The sequence below is a fragment of the Nerophis lumbriciformis genome, linkage group LG20, assembly GCF_033978685.3.
Source record: "Nerophis lumbriciformis linkage group LG20, RoL_Nlum_v2.1, whole genome shotgun sequence".
In the NCBI taxonomy this organism is placed as follows: domain Eukaryota; kingdom Metazoa; phylum Chordata; class Actinopteri; order Syngnathiformes; family Syngnathidae; genus Nerophis; species Nerophis lumbriciformis.
In genome coordinates, this window is record NC_084567.2 from 15,820,514 (window position 1) to 15,839,589 (window position 19,076).

Here is a 19,076-nt window from a genome sequence, read left to right on the forward strand (position 1 = left end):
TCGGCTCTTTGTTCCATGTAAACAATTAATATTGACTAAAAAAATAGCCCCCAGGACACACTATGAACACCTCTGCTCTTTATTGATCATAAATCTGGTTTGAACTTGATCGATTTCTAGGCATGTTGAAGTCTAGTACTTCCTGAGGCTTCGTTTTCTTTCACCTCCTGAAGAAGCTCCAATAGGTGCTCGTCCTGGCTCAGGTTTCCTTGCAGCCTCCTCTCCAGGGAGCTGACTTTCTTCTGAAGGTCCCCTAACAGGCGATCCTTGTCCTCCTCAGTGACAGCGGCCTAAGGAATCCAGGAGATGTTGGACAAATTAGGTGAAAATTTTTATTTTCACTACTAAATCCGAGTACATTTAATTGAAATTCAGATGCAACAAAGGCTATAAGAAGTGATTATTACTCAAACCTCTGACCTTTTTTTGCTGCAGTTTCAGAGCGTCGTGTTCCGTCTGTAGATCCTGGAGGGACCTCTCTAAGGAGGACACCAAACTCTGTGACTGAGACAAGCATGTTGTTGTGTTGTAGTGTGCGGCTCATGATAAACACGAGTACAACTTCACTAAATGTTCAGAACTTACCTTTTGCAGGTCTTCGGAGACCTGCTGGACCACCGAGCGTAACTTACGGTTTCGCTCCTCCAGCTCGGCGCTCTTCTTGTCTGCCTTTTCTCTGAGCAGCAGCAGTTCCTCTCTGCACAGTTGTTGTGAAAGGAAAGGTATTTAAACTATCTTCTAATTCTCTTTGACTACATACTAATGTTTGAGCTAAACAAAGTCAATAGTGTAGGGCTGGGCGATACGGCTGAAAACAGTATCACGAAAAGTGTTATTATTATTATTATCAATTATGGATATCGGTCGATATCCATAATTATTGATATTTTTTTTAGCACCTATGGACAAGGAGAAAAAATATATATCAAATGTAAACATGTTTATTTCAAATGTAACCTTCCTCTGATTATAATCCTCTCAGCTATCAAGGCGGAAAACGTCAACACAAGAATAGAAAACTCTCAATGCAAACAAAATCGTAAAATCACATTGAACACTTAAGATCTTAAAATGAAGGTGCACAAATAAGGAATATGCTTACAAAAGTGTAAGAAAATAGTGCAGAGTGTGAAAATTTAAACAGAGAAACCTGAGAAGAACTATTTTCTGTAGGTTGAGTGCCAGGAAGTTACAGCTGTGCTCTAAAGGGTGAGCGCGGCTCTGGTGGTGTGGTATTAGCGGTCTAGGTGGGGGCGAGCACCTTGCATCATTTTTTTTTTTTACAGACAATTCTATAGGACATTATTGTTTCTTTTGTTAATATCAAAGTTCGTTCTGCAAAAGGATCATCCCTAGAAGCGTACAGCTTATGGACAGCGACCCACAGTTAAAATATGCATTGACTTAGACTTCCTTTATTGTCATTCAAATATGAACTTTACAGTGCAGATAACAACATTTTGTTGCATTAGCTCGTTGTAGTGCAGGATAAAAGGTGCAGAGTGTTTGCATTTACAAAAGAAGGTGCAGATATAAATAGATTACTGTACAGATGAATATATTGCACTTTTGAATATGCATCCACGTTTATGGATGTAGGGTATATTGTCTTTATAGTCCAGCGAGTTAATCCGTTTTTTGGAGGAATTGAGGGGATTATTTTGATGCGATACATCATCATATAATAGACAAAATTCAGTAGAATACAATTAATTTCAAAATCTACCCACCCAATACCCATTTACAATTCTATACCAACCTGTTCATAAATAATCTTTAAATCCTTCAAGTCATTCAAATTTGATTAAAAGTTGCATCTTGAAGATTTGCGATAATCTTTTAATACATACAGAGGTCAAGACCTAAATTATGCGACTAATGTGAAATCCTCAGCCATGTGGGGTGTGCTAGATATACTAAACATTACGTAGCAATAAATCCTGATTAAAACGCTTTTTAAAAATGTTTAAAGAATGTGATTCTTTTATAAGGCTATCAATCTCATTCCAGATCACCAGACCCCTACAGGCTGTACTAAAGTTTGTAGACTTTAGATGATGATTTTTTTCCCTCTGAATAAAAGTTTACTCCTTGTGTTGTGTTTATGAGAAGGAGTGGTCACTGGAATGAGCTGGCAAAGTCTACAATTGACTCCATCTACCACATAATACAAACCCCGTTTCCATATGAGTTAGGAAATTGTGTTAGATGTAAATATAAACGGAATACAATGATTTGGAAATCCTTTTCAACCCATATTCAGTTGAATATGCAACAAAGACAACATGTTTGATGTTCAAACTCAAACATTTTTTTTTTTTTGCAAATAATCATTAACTTTAGAATTTGATGCCAGCAACACGTGACAAAGAAGTTGGTGAAAGGTGGCAATAAATACTGATAAAGTTGAGGAATGCTCATCAAACACTTATTTGGAACATCCCACAGGTGAACAGGCAAATTGGGAACAGGTGGGTACCATGATTGGGTATAAAAGTAGATTCCATGAAATGCTCAGTCATTCACAAACAAGGATGGGGCGAGGGTCACCACTTTGTCAACAAATGCGTGAGCAAATTGTTGAACAGTTTAAGAAAAACCTTTCTCAACCAGCTATTGCAAGGAATTTAGCGATTTCATCATCTACGGTCCGTAATATCATCAAAGGGTTCAGAGAATCTGGAGAAATCACTGCACGTAAGCAGCTAAGCCCGTGACCTTCGATCCCTCAGGCTGTACTGCATCAACAAGCGACATCAGTGTGTAAAGGATATCACCACATGGGCTCAGGAACACTTCAGAAACTACAGTTGGCCGCTACATCTGTAAGTGCAAGTTAAAACTCTCCTATGCAAGGCGAAAACCGTTTATCAACAACACCCAGAAACGCCGTCGGCTTCGCTGGGCCTGAGCTCATCTAAGATGGACTGATACAAAGTGGAAAAGTGTTCTGTGGTCTGACGAGTCTACATTTCAAATTGGATTGTTATAGGCGCAAAGTTGAAAAGCCAGCATCTGTGATGGTATGGGGGTGTATTAGTGCCCAAGACATGGGTAACTCACACATCTGTGAAGGCGCCATTAATGCTGAAAGGTACATACAGGTTTTGGAGCAACATATGTTGCCATCCAAGCAACGTTACCATGGACGCCCCTGCTTATTTCAGCAAGACAATGCCAAGCCACGTGTTACATCAACGTGGTTTCATAGTAAAAGAGTGCGGGTACTAGACTGGCCTGCCTATAGTCCAGACCTGTCTCCCTTTGAAAATGTGTGGCGCATTATGAAGCCTAAAATACCACAACGGAGACCCCCGGACTGTTGAACAACTTAAGCTGTACATCAGCAAGAATGGGAAAGAATTCAACTTGAGAAGCTTCAAAAATGTGTCTCCTCAGTTCCCAAACGTTTACTGAGTGTTGTTAAAAGGAAAGGCCATGTAACACAGTGGTGAACATGCCCTTTCCCAACTACTTTGGCACGTGTTGCAGCCATGAAATTCTAAGTTACGGTAATTATTATTTGCAATAAAAAAATAAAGTTTATGAGTTTGAACATCAAATATCTTGTCTTTGTAGTGCATTCAATTGAATATGGGTTGAAAAGGATTTGCAAATCATTGTATTCCATTTATATTTACATCTAACACAATTTCCCAACTCATATGGAAACGGGGTTTGTACAATCACGGTGGAATCTGTTGCACTCAGTAAGCTTCAGGAGCTTGTACCCATAAAAAAGAAGATCTGAGGGAGCAATAAAGTTTGGCCGTGATACAATACGTATGACTTTCTTCTGAAGACTCTCCATTTTTTTAAGATAACTGGGATACGTGTCACACCAAAGGAGATTGCAACAGTTTATGTGTGGTTCAAACAGAGTCCCATACAGAATTGAGAGCGTCAAGAGGAAGAAAGTGCCTCAATTTTGAGACTAGACTGACATATTTAGATAACTTATTCATGAAATATTCAATATGGCTTTTGAAATTTGTAAATCCATCTATCTATACTCCAAGTAATTTAGGGATCTCAACTCTCTCAATTGCTTTACCATTTTTTTCAGTCAGTATCTTATCAAAGTTTTTACGGCTTCCATTTGAACGGAATGTAGAAACGTTTGTTTTATTTATATTTGAAGAAAATGTATTACATTTGTAAAAAAAAATATTTTTTTAAATGCCATAAACAGACATTATACATTATAACTTAGCGTGGCGAAGTTGGTAGAGTGGCCGTGCCAGCAATCGGATGGTTGCTGGTTACTGGGGTTCAATCCCCACCTTCTACCATCCTAGTCACGTCCGTTGTGTCCTTGGGCAAGACACTTCACCCCTTGCTCCTGATGGCTGCTGGTTAGCGCCTTGCATGGCAGCTCCCGCCATCAGTGTGTGTGAATGGGTGAATGTGGAAATACTGTCAAAGCGCTTTGAGTACCTTGAAGGTAGAAAAGCGCTATACAAGTATAACCCATTTATCATTTATTTATTTAGTGACATGCTAATTCTTATTTTTACACTTTTTTTCCCCTAAATTCCATTGTATGTTATACTTTTCTGACACCACCAGATGGCAGTATAAGTGTCCACATAAGCGGCCATAAGACCCCAACTCAGTAGTGTACACAATTTTGGAAATAAGAACTAAAATGTGCTGTCCACGCATGTGGCCATTAAGCCTTTAGAGTTTTTAAAATAAACAGTGTTACTTTTACCGTTCTATTTCCAGTTCAGTGTTGAGTGTGGAGCTCTCTTCATGCTGCGTTCGTAAGGCTTGAAGTTGTTCCCGACTTTCAGAAAGCCTTTGCTTGGCTGCGTGAAGTTCTGCCACCTTCTGCTGGAGGTCCCGCCGATGATGACTCAGCTGTTCTTCCTTTCTCAGCAACTGGCCGACGTTGACAGGAAAGCCATCGTTAAATTACAAACACGCTATGACTATCAAAACATTGGTGGGATTAGACCCAGCTAGTACGATTATACTTGAATCAAACCCCACTCTCGCCGCGACTCTAAATTGTATCATTGGTCTATACAATTGTTATAAGTACACCTCTGCATAATGTTGTATTTTCTTTAACAATACAGAAAACTAAAACAAAAATATATATTCAATTACAACAAATAATAACTTTATTAATATTGTTTTTACATTTAGATTTGAAGTCAATTTGCCTGAAAAATAAATTCTTATTTAAACTATAAAAATGTTTTGAACGGTTTCAACCATTTGAAACTGGAAAATACAATTAAACAAACTCAAAAATGTTTAATACATTTAAATTGATCAGCAACATTAACTTAGAGAACAATATACAACACACTTTATCCTACAAAACTAAATTGAATAAAAATGTTTAACCAAAATGAGGAAGTGTGGATTAATGACTACAGTTAATAATAATAATAATAATAATAATAATAATAATACATTTTACTTATAAGGCGCCTTTCTGGGCACTCAAGGACACCGTACAAAATCAAAACAATAAAATCAAATTGGATAAAAACAACAACAACAACAAAGATAGAGAAGATAAGATGATTACAATGAATAAGCAGTCAGGAATAGGTGTGTTTTGAGTCTTGATTTGAAGAGGGATATTGAGTGTTTTAGAAAGTTTTGTAGTGCGCAGCTTTTTGAAGCATGGTACTGATAAGGCAGGGGTGTCAAAAGTGCGGCCCGGGGGGGACATTTGCGGCTTGGAGCTCATTTTTAACGGCTTGCTGCACATTCTAAAAACACTTTTTAAAAAAGTGCAATAAAAGAACACACAGGTGAAATGTAAAAGTTGCAATGTTGACTCTAATGACACAAAGCTGCCATGCAGGCTGTTTTTGTCTTAAAAGCTGTCATTGTTCAAAAAATAATAATGAAACAAAATCAATGTTATGAATTATTGACCTAATGAAGGCTCCGATTACTTCATATCAAAAATTACACTTAAAAATATTTTCTGGGGAAAATATTGCATATTTTGAGTGTTTGCCATATAAAAAACAAAGTTTTCTTTGACAAAAAGGGAACAAAACAAACAAACAAAAAAACATACAAAAAAAACCCCACTTATTATTGACAGATTTATCTGAAGTTGATCTAGAGCGCGATGGCGGAGGGTGTGTCAGTCAATCGCCAGCCAGGCATAAAAAAAATAGACCAAAAATTCACCAATTCTTCACCAAGACGTCACTTTCGTCAATTGATTGACATTCACGGCGCCCGAGGGTCTTCTGAGATGACGCTGGCTTCTGCCAAATCATTAATAAAAAATGACCGACAGGAAGGCGAGGAACACTTTTTATTTCAACAGACTCCTGCGCCGTACCTGCCGTCAAATGATCAGCTTTTCATGGTTACTTGCCTCATCTTTAGAGTTCTAAATAAACTTGCTCCTCCTCCCTTAATAGATTTTATTATTTAAAAAAAAAAGTAGCAGTCAAGTAAACACCAGAGCAGTGACCAGAGGGGACTGCAACGTACAAAGGCGCAGGACTAAATCTGGCCAAATGGTGGGGTCTATCAGAGGTGTACAGTCATGGAACAGGCTGCCAGCCCATGTCAGAAACTGTGACACCTATTTAACATTTAAAACTGCACTGAAACACTGGTTGAAAATTAATCGGACATGCACGCACAATTAGATTATTCACTTGTTTTTTTTGTTTGTTTAATTTTTTTGTATATGGTCTGTGCTTATGGTATGCTTGTAATGTGTAATGTCTTGTGATTTATGCATTCTTTTGTATCATGACCTGTTGAATGTTTACTGTATTAACCTGCCTTAGGACAACGGATGAAAATTAGCTACTGTGCCAACTCAAGCATATTTACATTGTTGCTCTATGTTGATGAATATGCGTTGTCCTAATTAAAAAAAAAAAAAATTAAATAAAACTTTAAAAACCAACTGCACGGTTCCTATCTTCACAATAAAAGCGTCGCTTCATCCTGCCTGCGCTAACAAAATTAGAGTCTCAGAAAGCTGGCGTGCACAAGCTAGCGAGCTACGGAGTTTTCCGCCAATGTATTTCTTGTCAAGTGTATAAAAAGGAGTATGGAAGCTGGACAAATAAGATGCCAAAAACCAATCAATTCTATGTGGTATTGGACAGAAAGGAGGACTTTTTTTCTCCTCCACAATTTAAAATAAAAAATGTAGAAGTTGTCAGCACTACTGTTTCTCTTGTTATATTCTCATTTTTACTGTTATATTTTTATTCTTATTGTTGCTTTTTATTTTTATTGCTATGGTTATATTTTCTATTTTATTTCCATTTATACCCCCATTATTTACTTTTTACTTTTTAAATTTGATCCCAATTCTGTAGACTGCTGCTGGAATTTTAATTTTCCTGAGGGAACTCTCCTGAAGGAATCAATAAAGTACTATCTACCTATCTATCTATCTATCTATCTGTCTACTGTGATTATTTATTGTCTGATTCCAATCAATGCAAGTCATCAGAATCAGGTAATACACCAACTTATATTCTTATCTTCATGAAATAATAGAATATATGTGTTAAACATGCTTGTATTATCATTAAACACCTTTAACTTGTTAACAAAAACGTCTCTTTCATAAATAAATGAATATAAATTATATATATGAATGAGGTATATCCCCTCGACTTGGTCAATTGAAAAGTAGCTCGCATGCAGAAAAAGTGTGGGCGCCCCTGATCTAGAGATTTAAATGCTGAAAGTTAAAAAATAAATAAAATGTATGACTTATTTTTAACACTTATCCGCGGGAATTTTAGTGTCTTTTTTCATTTTTATTATTACTGTCATTTCTGAAAAGTAATAAAGGAAAACCATTGATATTATGAATAACTGACCTATTTAATGCTCCAATTACTTCACAACGAATATTTCACTTTGCCATATTGGGGTTAAAGATAATGCATATTTTGCATTTTTGCCATAAAAAAAAATAGTTTTCTTTGACAAAAAGGGCAAAATAAACTTTTTATAACTGAGACCCTTCTGGGTTCTCGAGACCAAACTTGAGGGGAGCCCTAAAGGTTTAAAAAAAATCTATTTATTGTACTGGTTTTGAAATTGAAAAATGATATTTCAGTGTTCGGCCCTCGGTGGCAAAAAGTTTTGACACCCCTGGGATAACAACGCATGCTCCGTTATTTGAGAAGAACGACTTTAGAGTTATGCGACTTGAGTAAAAGTAAAAGGTTGTCATCCAAATAATCACTGAAGTAAGCATTTAGTGAAACTACTCAAATACTGAGTAACTTGTGATTTATTTAGTAGCTATTTTTCCCGTAGTGTGTGTATGTGTGATACTACTACAGCACGTACTACAAAAGATGCACATTATACACTCACTTATGACGTTATAACAGGGCTAATGTTAGCCATATGTGAGCTAAAACATAACAACATTGACAACTTACTGCAACATGTTTTCTCTAGTTGGAAGTGGAATTGAAATGTAAACATTTCCACTATTATTTTTAAACATCTTGCAGATGCACCAAATTTTAAGGTGACGCCTCGCCTCGCCCGGAAAAGGGTGGAATGCCATCTCCTTGTTGGGGAGGAGATCTTGCCCCAAGTGGAGGAGTTCAAGTACCTCGGAGTCTTGTTCACGAGTGAGGGAAGAGTGGATCGTGAGATCAACAGGCGGATCGGTGCGGCGTCTTCAGTAATGCGGACGCTGTATCGATCCGTTGTGGTGAAGAAGGAGCTGAGCTGGAAGGCAAAGCTCTCAATTTACCGGTCGATCTACAGGTAAAAGCCAGTAAATTAGAATATTTTGAAAAACTTGATTTATTTCAGTAATTGCATTCAAAAGGTGTAACTTGTACATTATATTTATTCATTGCACACAGACTGATGCATTCAAATGTTTATTTCATTTAATTTTGATGATTTGAAGTGGCAACAAATGAAAATCCCAAATTCCGTGTGTCACAAAATTAGAATATTACTTAAGGCTAATACAAAAAAGGGATTTTTAGAAATGTTGGCCAACTGAAAAGTATGAAAATGAAAAATATGAGCATGTACAATACTCAATACTTGGTTGGAGCTCCTTTTGCCTCAATTACTGCGTTAATGCGGCGTGGCATGGAGTCGATGAGTTTCTGGCACTGCTCAGGTGTTATGAGAGCCCAGGTTGCTCTGATAGTGGCCTTCAACTCTTCTGCGTTTTTGGGTCTGGCATTCTGCATCTTCCTTTTCACAATACCCCACAGATTTTCTATGGGGCTAAGGTCAGGGGAGTTGGTGGGCCAATTTAGAACAGAAATACCATGGTCCGTAAACCAGGCACGGGTAGATTTTGCGCTGTGTGCAGGCGCCAAGTCCTGTTGGAACTTGAAATCTCCATCTCCATAGAGCAGGTCAGCAGCAGGAAGCATGAAGTGCTCTAAAACTTGCTGGTAGACGGCTGTGTTGACCCTGGATCTCAGGAAACAGAGTGGACCGACACTAGCAGATGACATGGCACCCCAAACCATCACTGATGGTGGAAACTTTACACTAGACTTCAGGCAACGTGGATCCTGTGCCTCTCCTGTCTTCCTCCAGACTCTGGGACCTCGATTTCCAAAGGAAATGCAAAATTTGCATGGTTGGGTGATGGTTTGGGGTGCCATGTCATCTGCTGGTGTCGGTCCACTCTGTTTCCTGAGATCCAGGGTCAACGCAGCCGTCTACCAGCAAGTTTTAGAGCACTTCATGCTTCCTGCTGCTGACCTGCTCTATGGAGATGGAGATTTCAAGTTCCAACAGGACTTGGCGCCTGCACACAGCGCAAAATCTACCCGTGCCTGGTTTACGGACCATGGTATTTCTGTTCTAAATTGGCCCGCCAACTCCCCTGACCTTAGCCCCATAGAAAATCTGTGGGGTATTGTGAAAAGGAAGATGCAGAATGCCAGACCCAAAAACGCAGAAGAGTTGAAGGCCACTATCAGAGCAACCTGGGCTCTCATAACACCTGAGCAGTGCCAGAAACTCATCGACTCCATGCCACGCCGCATTAACGCAGTAATTGAGGCAAAAGGAGCTCCAACCAAGTATTGAGTATTGTACATGCTCATATTTTTCATTTTCATACTTTTCAGTTGGCCAACATTTCTAAAAATCCCCTTTTTGTATTAGCCTTAAGTAATATTCTAATTTTGTGACACACGGAATTTTGGATTTTCATTTGTTGCCACTTCAAATCATCAAAATTAAATGAAATAAACATTTGAATGCATCAGTCTGTGTGCAATGAATAAATATAATGTACAAGTTACACCTTTTGAATGCAATTACTGAAATAAATCAAGTTTTTCAAAATATTCTAATTTACTGGCTTTTACCTGTACGTTCCCATCCTCACCTATGGTCATGAGCTTTGGGTTAGGACCGAAAGGACAAGATCACGGGTACAAGCGGCCGAAATGAGTTTCCTCCACTGGGTGGCGGGGCTCTCCTTTACAGATAGGGTGGGGAGCTCTGCCATCCGGGAGGAGCTCAAAGTAAAGCTGATGCTCCTCTACATCGAGAGGAGCCAGATGAGGTGGTTCGGGCATCTGCTCAGGATGCCACCCGAACGCCTCCCTAGGGAGGTGTTTCGGGCACGTCCAACTGGCAGGAGACCACGGGGAAGACCCAGGACACGTTGGGAAGAATATGTCTCCCGGCTGGCCTGGGAACGCCTTGGGATCCCGCGGGAAGAGCTGGACGAAGTGGCTGGGGAAAGGGAAGTCTGGGCTTCCCTGCTTAGGCTGCTGCCCCCGCGACCCAACCTCGGATAAGCGGAAGAAGATGGATGGATAGATGGCCTTGTGCAGAATTGGCTATTTTTTGGAATTCTACCAAATTTTCAAAAAAATAAGCAGACTTTTAGGGATAGTATCGCCTTTGCGTCCTTACTAGCTCGTAAAATTATTTTGTTCGAGTGGAAACCACAGTTTGCCCCCAAGGCCTCTGTCACGCCAAATTTCTTCCCCCTACAACCCCCCCCCCATTTACTTCCGGGGTCATTTTCTCTTACGTCATTTCCTCTTACGTCATTGACAGCGATCGATAGAATCCAAATCTCCTGAAAATGGTGGTGTCACTGAATGACATTTGTCTTTATCTTTCCCAGGGGACTTATGTCAAACACCAGCAAGCTTCGAAAAATTCCAGGCGGAGTGTTAGGGAAAATTTCAGGCGTAGTGTTAGGGCCGCTGCTGGGAACTTCTGTCAAAACGAATCAAAAATCGTTTAATTTTCCGTCAAATGTGCAGTCAGGAATATCCTCAAGTTAATTTGTCCGATTAATACAGACGTTTTGTTAACGCTATATTATAAAAAAAACAAAAAAAACAAGTATCCTTCCAGCGACGGGCAGTCAAAGCCGAAGTGTTATCGATCGCTGTCAATAACGTAAGACGAAATGATGTAAGTAAGAGGAAATGACGTAAGAGGAAATGACCCCGGAAGTAAATGGGGGGTGAAGGTTTTTGTAGCGGGAAGAAATTTGGCGTGACATCTCCCTATGGCTAGGGACCTAATGTTTTTCTTAGATTTAGATAAAATGTAATATAATCTGAGGGGTACACCAAAACAATTTGACCTGACCTGGGGCTGTAAGATTAGTTACGTAGCTAAATTAAAGACACTATAGCACAGGGGTCGGGAACCTTTTTGGCTGAGAGAGCCATGAAAGCCAAATATTTTAAAATGTATTTCCGTGAGAGCCATATAATATTTTTTTAACACTGAATACAACTAGATGCGTGCATTTTTAAGTAAGACCAACATTTTTTGAGTACAATAAGTCTCTTATTCTTTTTAATAACATTGTTATTCTGAAGCTAACCAATAATAAATAAAATACTTCTTACCATTAATGCGACTTCTTGAACAGGTGCGGTAGACAACGGATGAATGGATTAAAATGCATGAGAATGTTTTATATTTTGAACGTAATTTTTAACACTGTGATTACCAGCTGAATTATTCATTACTTATCGTGTTAAGCAATGTCAGCTAAGATTTATCTGAGAGCCAGATGCAGTCATCAAAAGAGCCACAGGTTCCCTACCCCTGCTATAGGATAAATGCGACACTCACTGTTGACAATGAACCTTTTCCCTTAACTCAACTATTTTTTTTTTAATGTTTGTTCTTACCCAGTAAAACTTCTCTGTATGTTTGTGGTTTTTTTTTTTAAACTTTTTTTTCTTTTAGTCGGTTCGAGTGATTCTCTATCTGGGGGTGGGGGTTGTTATTCTTATTTTATAAAAAAAAATGTGTGTAATTTTTTGTATTTTTTGCTAAAAATGTATTTATTTATTTTTATTCAATTTTGTTTTTAAATAAATGTCTGTTTTCTCAATACCTGTATAATGATTTCTCCATCAAATGAATAAATAAATATATTTAAAAAAAACATTTCCACTGACACGCATGACAGTCGTGTTTCTCCTTCACAAAAACATTCGAGTAAAAGTAAAAAGTGTGTTATCCAAAAAGTTACTTCATTAACGTTTGATTTATTACCCGCCTCCGGTTCAGGTTAAGTCCCACTATGCGCCAAAGATTAGCAGTGCCAGGGAAAACCTACCATGTGTTTGACTTTAGCAAGCTCCTGTTGCTGAAAACCTTCCAGCTCGTCAAAATCATCCCTCTTTTGGAAAAGTGCCAAGCTTTGCTCCATCATCTCGTTCAGTCTTAACGATAAGTCAGACTTCTCCTAAAACACGTGAGTGGATTTCAACGTTCTCACCTCGGTGACGAGAAACTCAAATATTATCAGAGGAATGCAAAAAGATGACGTCAGAAAACGTAGCGAGTACCTTTTCCATAAGAGCCATCTTCTCCATCCATTCCTGTGGGTAAAGAACAGAGAACAATACATAAATCTTACTCACACATCAGAGCTATGATGTATTTTTCCTGGGTGGAATTATTATAAAATCTACATCTTCAATTATTTAAAATTGAATAATAAATAAACTGCACTTTTTTTTAAATGCCCATCATTCACAATCCTAATGTGAGAAAAGCCTCTTTCCCTTTTCTGTGCATCTAAATAGTGAAAAACTGCTAGCAAGAGGTGGCTAACAATGCAGGTTAAAACTGCCAACAATACTTTATTTACAGGAGCTAAATAAAGCTCCTAACACAGTTCCTCTGTGTTAGGAGTGACACGGCTACCAAGGATATGTAAGCGACTCGGGTTGTACGGTATACCGGTACTAGTATAGCATCGTGGTACTAAAGAATCAAAAAGGGTACTATCATCTGTTTAAAAAGTACCGGTTCCCCATTTTTAATTTTTTTTTCAACGAGCATGACGGCGAGTCGTCACGTCATGACATTGCTGGTTTTACGAGCAGAGGAGCATGTTCGGCAGCGCACAATCACGCAGTACTTACAAGCAGACACAGTGTGTAGACAGAAAAGGGAGAACGGGCGCATTTTGCCCTAAAAACTAACGATAAAGGTGAAGTTATAACACTGGAAAAGGTGCTTTAAGACATGGCAGGCTAGCTAGCGGCGAACATCCATTCGCAGTCTGCATTGTTTTAGCCTCTTCTAAACCACTAATCCTCGTCTCCATGGCAACAAATAAAGTATGTTTCTTACAAGTATCATCCCTGCAGGACGAGGAATAACTAAACATGCTTCACTACACACCGTAGGAGGATACAATAGCTCACCGGTGTCACAATGTAAACAAATGCCATTGGTGGATCTACACCTAGCATCTACTGTAATGATACCAAATACAGGAGCATATCTAGTCGATAGTACTATGATTAAATCGATATTTTTTATCGTCAAAAAATCTTTTTTTTTATGTATATTATGTTTACAAACTCAGGAAATACGTCCCTGGACACATGAGGACTTTGAATGACCAATGTATGATCCTGTAACTACTTGGTATCGGATTGATACCTAAATTTGTGGTATCATCCAAAACTAATGTAAAGTATCCAAACAAGAGAATAATAATTGATTGTTACATTTTAACAGAAGTGTAGATAGAACATGTTGAAACGGAAAATAAGCAGATATTAACAGTAAATGAACAAGTGGATTAATAATACAATTTTACAGCTTGTCCTTAATAATAATAATAATACATTTTACTTATAAGGCGCCTTTCTGGGCACTCAAGGACACCGTACAAAATCAAAACAATAAAATCAATTGAATAAAAACAACAACAACAAAGATCAATAAGATTTACAATGAATAAGCATTTAGGAATAGGTGTGTTTTGGGTCTTGATTTGAAGAGGGATATTGAGTCTAAGTTACGAAGGACTGGTGGTAATGAGTTTCAAAGATAAGTGGCAGAGTGGACAGTTTAAATAAGTCCCTCATAATTTTGACAAAATAATAGAATGATAAATGACACAATATGTTACTGCATATGCCAGCAGACTAATTAGGATTCTTTGTTTGTTTACTTACTAATAAAACACAAGTTGTCTAGTATGTTCACTATTTTATTTAAGGACAAACTTGCAATAAGAAACATATGTTTGATGTACCCGAAGATGTTTTTGTTAAAATAAAGCCAATAATACCATTTTTGTGGTCCCCTTTATTTAGAAAATTATCGGAAGACATTTTGGTACCGGTACCAAAATATCTACTAGCTACTAATTAAAAGTTAATAGGAGGCTATAAATCACTAATAGAATGTTGTGGCATTAGGCCAAGAAGTTGGTCAACTTTGAAATCCCACACGCTACGCAAACTCAAGTAGCCAATATTGGCTCTATTATGATTATATTACTTTTGACCCTGTTTACGGTAGATTAAAGAAAAAAAAAATCATATTCGTGAAGCCAATTTTAGTTAAGTAATTGAATCATTCCACCCTGAAATGATTTAAAATAAAATAATTAATTTACAACAAAGAGTAGGGGAGGGAATGTTTGGGCACCTCACGATTCAGGGGGTACAAATCTATCATATATTATTGATGCATCTTTATCATATTGTATATTATTATTATTGTCATATCCCATACACTTATAAAAATATTCAATAATAATAATAACTAGAAAATTCCCGCGGAAATTTTGATGGACCTGCTCTGTGCCGTGGACCTCTGGCTGGGGGTCGCCGGAAGCCGCCGTACTTATTAAATGGTGAGTGTATGAATCCGTGAGTTTTAGGTATAACGGAAATAAATTAGCCACAGAGCAAGCCTAAATAAGTAGCATGTTCACATAAAAATGCTAACACATAGCATGTGTGCTAACGGTAGCATGATAACAGTTAGCATGTTTCATATACCAAGTTATATGACTCAAAGGTGTATGGCTGTGGAAATATTAAAAAAAAATTGATGAAAAAGTTAGCAAGCCTAAGTTAGCTTGCTATTACGCTATCGTTTGCATGCTAACAGTTAACAAGTGTCACATGCCAAGTAATATGACTATGGGCTAAACGGTAGCAAAAGTAGCTCAAAAAGTTAGCATGCCGAGCAACGTGAAAGGATGGCTGAGCTACAAGAGGAGGTAATCTTGTCTTTTTGGAGCGTTCTGCTGGAAATATCTGCCATTATAAAGGTCGGTACCCATTCTAAAGGCCCTTTATTGTTTTATTTTGTGAATAGTGTTGCCATGGTAACATGAAGTGCACCCCACTTGAATTTCCTCTCTTGCCCTGAACAAGACCTTGCCGACGGTATAACATATGTGGGGGTTTGTTGGTTGACTCGTCTCTTATTATCCACAAGAGTTTACGATAGAAAAACTATATATGTTTAATAAACTGTGAAGGATGAGCAATAATAGTATGGGCTGCCTGCATGACAAGCGCCCATTCACATGCTGCTTGCAGCATGTGAATGGGCGCTTGCATTGCAGCAGACCCATAATAAAGTTTGAAGTATGAGCAATAATAATAAAATGGGCTATTTGCATTGAAAGCGCCCATTCACTGCTGCTTAGCAGCATGTGAATGGGCACTTGCATTGCAACAGGCCCATAATAATAATTAGGGATGTCCAATAATATTGGACTGCCGATATTATCGGCCGATAAATGCTTTAAAATGTAATATCGGAAATTATCGGTTTCAAAATTATCGGTATCATTTTCTAAAAGTAAAATTTATGACTTTTTAAAACGCCGCTGTGTACCGTATTTTCCGCACTATAAGGCGCACCGGATTATTAGCCGCACCTTCAATGAATTACATATTTCATAACTTTGTCCACCAATAAGCCGCCCCGGATTATAAGCCGCGCCTACGCTGCGCTAAAGGGAATGTCAAAAAAACAGTCAGATAGTTCAGTCAAACTTTAATAATATATTGAAAACCAGCGTTCTAACAACTCTGTCCCAAAATGTACGCAAATGTGCAATCACAAACATAGTAAAATTCAAAATGGTGTAGAGCAATAGCAACATAATGTTGCTCGAACGTTAATGTCACAACACACAAAATAAACATAGCGCTCACCTTCTGAAGTTATTCTTCATTCGTAAATCCTTCGAATTCTTCGTCTTCGGTGTCCGAATTGAAAAGTTGCGCAAGCGTGGGATCCAAAATGGCCGGTTCCGTCTCGTCGAAGTCATCGGAGTCAGTGTCGCTGTTGTTGTCCAGTAGTTCTGTGAATCCTGCCTTCCGGAAAGCTCGGACCACAGTTGTGACCGAAATATCTGCCCAGGCATTTACGATCCACTGGCAAATGTTGGCGTATGTCGTCCGGCGCTGTCTGCCCGTCTTAGTGAAGGTGTGTTCGCCTTCGGAGCTGTGTGAAAAAAGCCACCCGGCCTCTTCGCGTAAACTTCCCTTAACCACTCGCTCATCTTTTCTTCATCCATCCATCCCTTCGAGTTAGCTTTTATGATGACGCCGGCTGGAAAGGTCTCTTTTGGCAAGGTCTTCCTTTTGAATATCACCATGGGTGGAAGTTAGCATGGCAAGCTAGAACCACAGTGAAGGATGACTTCTCATTCCCTGTGGTGCGAATATTCACCGTACGTGCTCCCGTTCCACAGTGCGGTTCACAGGAATATCAGTTGCTGTGAAATACGGTAGTAATCCGTGTGCGGATGGAGAGATTGCGTCTTTTTATGAACCGGATCCTTGTCGCTTAGTAGGAGCCATTTTGTGGTCTTTACAGATGTAAACAGGAAATGAAACGTACGGTGATATCCGCGCGTTTTTTCTTCTTCTTCCGGGGGCGGGTGGTTGCTTACAGTAGAAGAAGAAGCGCTTCCTGTTCTATGGGGGCGGGTGCTTTCCTTGGCGGTTGCTTGCGTAGAAGAAGAAGCGCTTCCTGTTCTACCGGGAAAAAAGATGGCGGCTGTTTACCGAAGTTGCGAGATCGAAACTTTATGAAAATGAATCGTAATAAAGCGCACCGGGTTATAAGGCGCACTGTCAGCTTTTGAGAAAATTTGTGGTTTTTAGGTGCGCCTTATAGTGCGGAAAATACGGTACACAGACGTAGGGAGAAGTACAGAGCGCCAATAAACCTTAAAGGCACTGCCTTTGCGTGCCGGCCCAATCACATAATATCTTTCATTATTGGTCAACAGCCATACAGGTCACACTGAGGGTGGCCGTATAAACAACTTTAACATTGTTACAAATATGCACCACACTGTGAACCCACACCAAACAAGAATTACAAACACATTTCGGGAGAACATCCGCACCGTAACACAACATAAACACAACAGAACAAATACCCAGAACCCCTTGCAGCACTAACTCTTCCGGGGCGCTACAATATACACCCCCGCTACCCCCTATCCCACAACCCCGCCCACCTCAACCCCGCCCACCTCAACCTCCCCATGCTCTTTCATGGAGAGCATGTCCCAAATTCCAAGCTGCTGTTTTGAGGCATGTTAAAAAAAATAATGCACTTTGTGACTTCAATAATAAATATGGTAGTGCCATGTTGGCATTTTTTTCCATAACTTGAGTTGATTTATTTTGGAAAACCGTGTTACATTGTTTAATGCATCCAGCGGGGCATCACAACAAAATTAGGCATAATAATGTGTTAATTCCACGACTGTATATATCGGTATCGGTTGATATCGGAATCGGTAATTAAGAGTTGGACAATATCGGAATATCGGATATCGGCAAAAAAGCCTTTATCGGACATCTCTAATAATAATAATAATATGTACTGCGCATACGAAAATTATTCACAGTGCCTCACTTTTCAACATGTTATGATACGGTCTTATTCCAAAATTGAATACATTCATTTGTGTCTTCAAAAGTTTACACAATACCCCATAATGATATTGTGAAAAGTTTTTAATTTTTTTTATTTTGCAAATGTATTAACAAATTTGATGTTTTTTTTTCCTTCTCGCAAAATGTTTGCAGAGCATTTGGTGCAAATGGCACACAAAATATATTCCTCAGAAAAAATTAAAAAGTCCCAACTCATCGACGCCATTTTTGTTTACAACGAGCTCAGGGGGAGTTTACGAGGATTTGCTCAGCCTAAGTCGCCAACAACACAGTGCAGGTAATCTGGCTTCATTTGAGCCATTTGTTTTGAAATAAATATATACACTATATTGCCAAAAGTATTTGGCCACCTGCCTTGACTCTTATATGAACTTGAAGTGCCATCCCATTCCTAACCCATAGGGTTCAATATGATGTGGGTCCACTTTTTGCAGTTATTACAGCTTCAACTCTTCTGGAAGGCTGTCCACAAGGTTGCAAAGTGTGTTTGTAGGAATTTTCCACCATTCTTCCAAAAGCGCATCGGTGAGGTCACATACTGATGTTGGTCGAGAAGGCCTGGCTCTCAGTCTCCGTTTTTATTCATCCCAAAGGTGTTCTATCGGGTTCAGGTCAGGACTCTGTGCAGGCCAGTCAAGTTCATCCACACCAGACTCTGTCATCCATGTCTTTATGGACCTTGCTTTGTACACTGGTGCACAGTCATGATGGAAGAGGAAGGGGCCCGCTCCAAACTGTTCTCACAAGGTTGGGAGCATGGAATTGTCCAAAATGTTTTGGTATCCTGGAGCATTCAAAGTTCCAGTGTGTGACCTCACTAATTCGCTTTTGGAAGAAGGGTCGAAAATACCTATAAACACACTCAGCAACCTTGTG

At 39.0% G+C, this 19,076-nt stretch overlaps 1 protein-coding gene across 1 annotated transcript in view; it reads right to left on the bottom strand.

Moving 5' to 3' along the window:
- The window catches only part of golga1 (golgin A1), a 91,417-nt gene that overhangs the window by 41,885 nt on the left and 30,456 nt on the right, over window positions 1-19,076 (bottom strand). The window contains exons 6-11 of the mRNA XM_061980528.1: window positions 12,801-12,833; window positions 12,569-12,697; window positions 4,715-4,884; window positions 586-697; window positions 421-504; window positions 165-290 (exon numbers count right to left, since the gene is read on the bottom strand). Coding sequence (XP_061836512.1) covers window positions 165-290; window positions 421-504; window positions 586-697; window positions 4,715-4,884; window positions 12,569-12,697; window positions 12,801-12,833 — 654 coding nt within the window. The remainder of the gene's footprint in view (window positions 1-164; window positions 291-420; window positions 505-585; window positions 698-4,714; window positions 4,885-12,568; window positions 12,698-12,800; window positions 12,834-19,076) is intronic.